This window comes from Carlito syrichta, unplaced genomic scaffold, assembly GCF_000164805.1.
Source record: "Carlito syrichta isolate Samal-C Ts95f unplaced genomic scaffold, Tarsius_syrichta-2.0.1 Scaffold135573, whole genome shotgun sequence".
Taxonomy (NCBI): Eukaryota; Metazoa; Chordata; class Mammalia; order Primates; family Tarsiidae; genus Carlito; species Carlito syrichta.
Window position 1 is genome coordinate 22257 of NW_007079669.1, and position 4219 is coordinate 26475.

Below are 4219 nucleotides of genomic sequence, written 5' to 3' on the forward strand. Positions count from 1 at the left end.
GCCGAGGGCCCAGGCCTGGCCAGGGGCCGCTGCGTGCGCTGGGGTCCCCGCGAGCGCCGGGCCCTCTTCCTGCAGGCCACGCCTCACGGGGACATCAGTCGCCGCGTGGCCGCTTTCCGCTTTGAGCTGCCGAGGACAGGCATCCCAAACTGCCCCCGCAGGCCCAGGGGCCCGGGGTGGACGGTGAGCCACAGTCTCGGTGGCCACGGGGTGGCCACGTGAAGTCACACCCAGCCCGGGCTTGGCAGAAGTGTCTTGTTGCCCTCACTGCACAGAGGGAAATTTTGAGGCCCAATTGTTGCGCGGGCTTGCCAAAGGCTATTCAGCTAGGGGGTGGCAGTGCCAAGACAGGTCCAGGGGGTAGGGGTGGGATGGCCTTTCCCTCCCCTCTCCCCCGGTTCATCTTGGAGAAAGCTGGCAGGGCAGAATAGAGGGAAGGGAAGGCTAGGCAGGAGAGCCTTGGACCTCTGGTCCCTGAAGGGCTAGGGGAAGAGGTGGCGAGGGCAGAATCAAAGGCTCTGGCCAAATCTGTCCAGGGCTCCCTGGCCGGTGTGTGTGTGTGTGTGTGTGTGTGTGTGTGTGTGTGTGTGTGTCCTCTCTCCCCTCCCCCAGCCCAACCAACAAAAGTCCAGTGTGCAGTCTGGTCACCATGGAGACGCCACCTTACCTCCTGCAGGGCACCAGGCCCGGCTTTGCTCTCCTGGAGTTTGGAACCTGACCCTGCAGTGGATGGGCTGGCAGGGCTCTGTCCTGGCTGGGGCGAGGGACCAGGGACCTCAGAGTCCCCACAACCTCCCATCCCTAGCTGGGTGGGGACCACAGAGGGTTCCCAGGAGCAGGTTTGCCATGTCAGAAGGGTGTGCAGGAGTGTGTGCTGAGACTTGCGAGTGCTGGTGCAGCTCCAGGCCCTGCATGCATGCCTGTCCTGTGGGCACGCACCTGCAAGTATGTACCAAGTGCAGGTGTCCTCAGGGGTGTCCCAGGTGCCACCAGGCTGCAGGCTGCTCGCCCTCTCCCTCCTGCCACCTGTTGGGACGAGGTCTGGGGGTGCTAGAGGAGGGCAGGGCGGTGCTTACCACCTCCCACATGCCAGGTGCCTTCAGGCCTTGCAACGACACTGAGCTGCTCTTGGCTGCATGCACCAGTGACTTTGGTGAGTGTCCCTGCCATGGGAGGAGCCTGAGCCTGCTCTCCCTGAATGCCTAGCCTGGTCAATGTCTCCCCACGGTAATTAATGGAACAATCCATGGGATCACCCATGACATGGAGCTGCAGGAGTCTGTCATCACCGTGGTGGCCACCTGTGTTCTCCACCAGACTATGCCACTGTTCCAGCTGGGGAGCCCTGGGGTCTGGGCGCATGCCTCCCTCCGTACTCCGCTGACCTGTGGCGTCCGCCCTGGCCCAGGAGCCTTCCTTTCATGGGCTGGGGCTGCTTTGGTGAGGCCTGGCTGGGCTGTGCCCCCCGATTCCAAGAGTTCAGCCATGCCTGTGAGGCTGCCCACACTGCCCATCTCCACCCCTGCGAGGTGGCACTGCACTGAGGGGCCTGGGTGCTGGGAGGGATTGGTAGGAGGGTGGGGGGAGGGGTCCCCGGATGGCAACTTGGTGCCAGCGTTTCTGAGGTGGGAGGGATTGTCAATAAGAACGTGGGTTTTGAGCCATGTAGTCTGCTCTCCTGCATCAGCCCAGCCCTGGGCCCTCCCCTTATCACTATATCCTTCCGTGGCTGGGAGGACCACTCTGAGTCCCACCGCATGGGGAGACTGAGGCTGGGCATTGGGAAGGCAGATTTGGTGATCGACACCTACATCCCGGGGAGGGGCTCCTGGGTGGAGGCATGCAGGGACCTCCCCCTCCCCAGGAACCTCGGCTCTGCTGCGCCTGCCTGCCTTGTCCCAGCCCGGCTTCACCCGCTGCCTGGCCCACTCCCTGGCTCCTATTTCCCTCTGATACGGGGCTCAGCAGAAGTGCAAAAGGGCCTTGATGCTCAGGCCCGCAGCGGGTAGGGTACCTCAGGTGGGGTGGGGTCAGCAGCAGACCGAGCATCCCAGTTCTGAGCTGGCCTCAAGGGCAGGGCTGCGATCTGGCAGGGTGCTGACTTCCCTATGGTCACTGTGAGTCCGCAGAGCCGTCCTGTCCTGTCCCACCCTTGGGGAAGAATGTGCCCCTCTGTCCACAAGCCCCTGGATGTGTTGCATATACAGACGTGGTTCGGGGCCCACAGGATGTGGGATCTTCTCTGCAGGGTCCCGCTTGTTCCCTGTTTCGGCGGGAGGGTGTACCATGGGGTCTCTAAGGCCCGTTTCCCGCCACTGAGCCCATTGTTGCTGTCTCCGCCTTCCTCCTTGGCCTTTCAGCCGCATGAAGGGCCAGTGAGGTCCCAGACAGACAAAGCCCTGAAGCCAATAATCCCGGTGTGGGGTGTGTGCAAGGCCCCAGCCCTGTGCGGGCTGATATTCCTCACCCCTACACGCCTGCTCCTGGGAAAGAGCTGCAGCTCCAAGTTGGGGACCTCTGGGCTGAGCCCCAGAAAGCCTTTCCATCCTGGGCCAGGTGGGAGCGGAGGCCAGAGACCTTGCCCGACCCTCACCTTTCAGGCAGAAACCAAGGCTGGGAGAGGGACAGGGCTGTTCAGGGCCCACCAAAAAGGTTCTTCTTTCAGATTCAGCCGACACAGGCACCTGGGGATGAGTGCCAGGAGTGTACTGGGGTGGGAGGAAACACCTTCAGCCTGCCCTTGAACAGCAGTGGTTGTCGCAAAGTTGCATACACAAAGGCACCTTCGCCCTGGCATAGGCTGGTGGGGAGCAGAGGCGGGAGCATCGCTGCTGCAGGGTGGCACCTCCAGTTTCCCCTCCCCCAACCCTCCTCAGGCTCCCTACTCCTGACCTCAGAGCACTTGGGGCACAGACAGTGGATCTCTCTTCCTCTCCAGTAACACCTGGATGATCTTTCTGTCTTCAGTCTGTCCACTCCCTGAACTCCAGGCCCTTACAGCCCTGCCTGACTCCCTAACATCACAAAGACCAGAAAAGGAAGAGCCAGTGTGCCCCCTGCTCCTCCTCTCCTACCTCTGAGAGGCTTTTCTGCTGCCCAGATGGGTCCCCCCAGGATGGGTCCCCCAGGATGGCTTCTGCCAGCTGGACAGCACCCTCACTTGGGGCCCCTGCTCTGATCTTCCAGCCAGCTCTCCACAGCCTCTCCTATCAGCCACCGCTGTGGCCATGGAATGCCTCCCAATCTCTGTTCACACATGCTGGGCAGTGCCCTGGATGCACCCCAGCCTCTGCTCACCCACCCAGGAGGCGCCTGAGCCTCCCACTCACAGAGAAAGCACTGGCTTTACAACCAGTATTCCCTTCATAAGACACAGAAAGGGCAGAAGCAGGGCCACAGGACCCTGCAGTGCTCCAGGGTGGGCTTCAGGGGGGCTGGGCGGGGCTCCATGCCTGCCCTGGGAACAAGTGGCCAGGCCAAAGAAGCAGGAGGGGAGACGGTGAGGGCTGGTGTGGCTGAGCCCATGGGTGGGAGGATGGGAGCTGGCTGGGGTTCCCTACAGGCCAGTTTTCCAGGAGTGCCCACAGGTGAGGCAGAGTGCTGGGTGTATGAGAGAGGAGTGGGTGTGCTTGCTGGAAAGTCCAGTTAGATGCATTCATTCAAGCTTTTTTTGAGTGCCTCCTAGGTGTTAGGAACCAAGAGAAATGCAGCACAGGAATGTGCTATGTGAGCACCCCACCCTGCACAGTGCACGCCCTCCTTTTCCAAGGAGGACTCCTTGCTCTGGCACAGGAGACTGGTCATCCCTCCACAGCATATCGGGGCTGGAGCCAATGTGTGGGCAGGCGTGTACAACACTCCATACTTCAGCCGTGGGGACAGTGAGCTCAGGCATCCCCATGTTGTCTGGAAGCAGCCTTTGTCCCTACCGGGGCTCCTGGCAGGGGACACAGATGGCTCAGACAAGCTCCAAAGTTCACTGTGGTGGAGGAGGTTGAGACCCAGCTTCCTGGCCCGAGGTTCTGTCTGTTCATTTTCCTTCCCACCCCAAGGCTTGATGAGACCACCTCCTGTAACTCCTCAATCGTTTTGTTTTCTGGAGAAGGAAGGTGATCCCCTCAGCTCCTGGGCTCTCTCTTCCGCCCCTCCAGCTGGGCCAGCTGCCAGAGGCCCACCTGTCATACCTGCCTCTCCTCCTGCCACCCGTGCGGGAGCCAGC

At 61.6% G+C, this 4219-nt stretch overlaps 1 protein-coding gene across 1 annotated transcript in view; it reads right to left on the reverse strand.

Moving 5' to 3' along the window:
* FBXL16 (F-box and leucine rich repeat protein 16) overlaps positions 1–4219 on the reverse strand; it is a 24259-nt gene that overhangs the window by 19400 nt on the left and 640 nt on the right. The window contains exon 2 of the mRNA XM_021708206.1: positions 973–1026. Coding sequence (XP_021563881.1) covers positions 973–1026 — 54 coding nt within the window. The remainder of the gene's footprint in view (positions 1–972; positions 1027–4219) is intronic.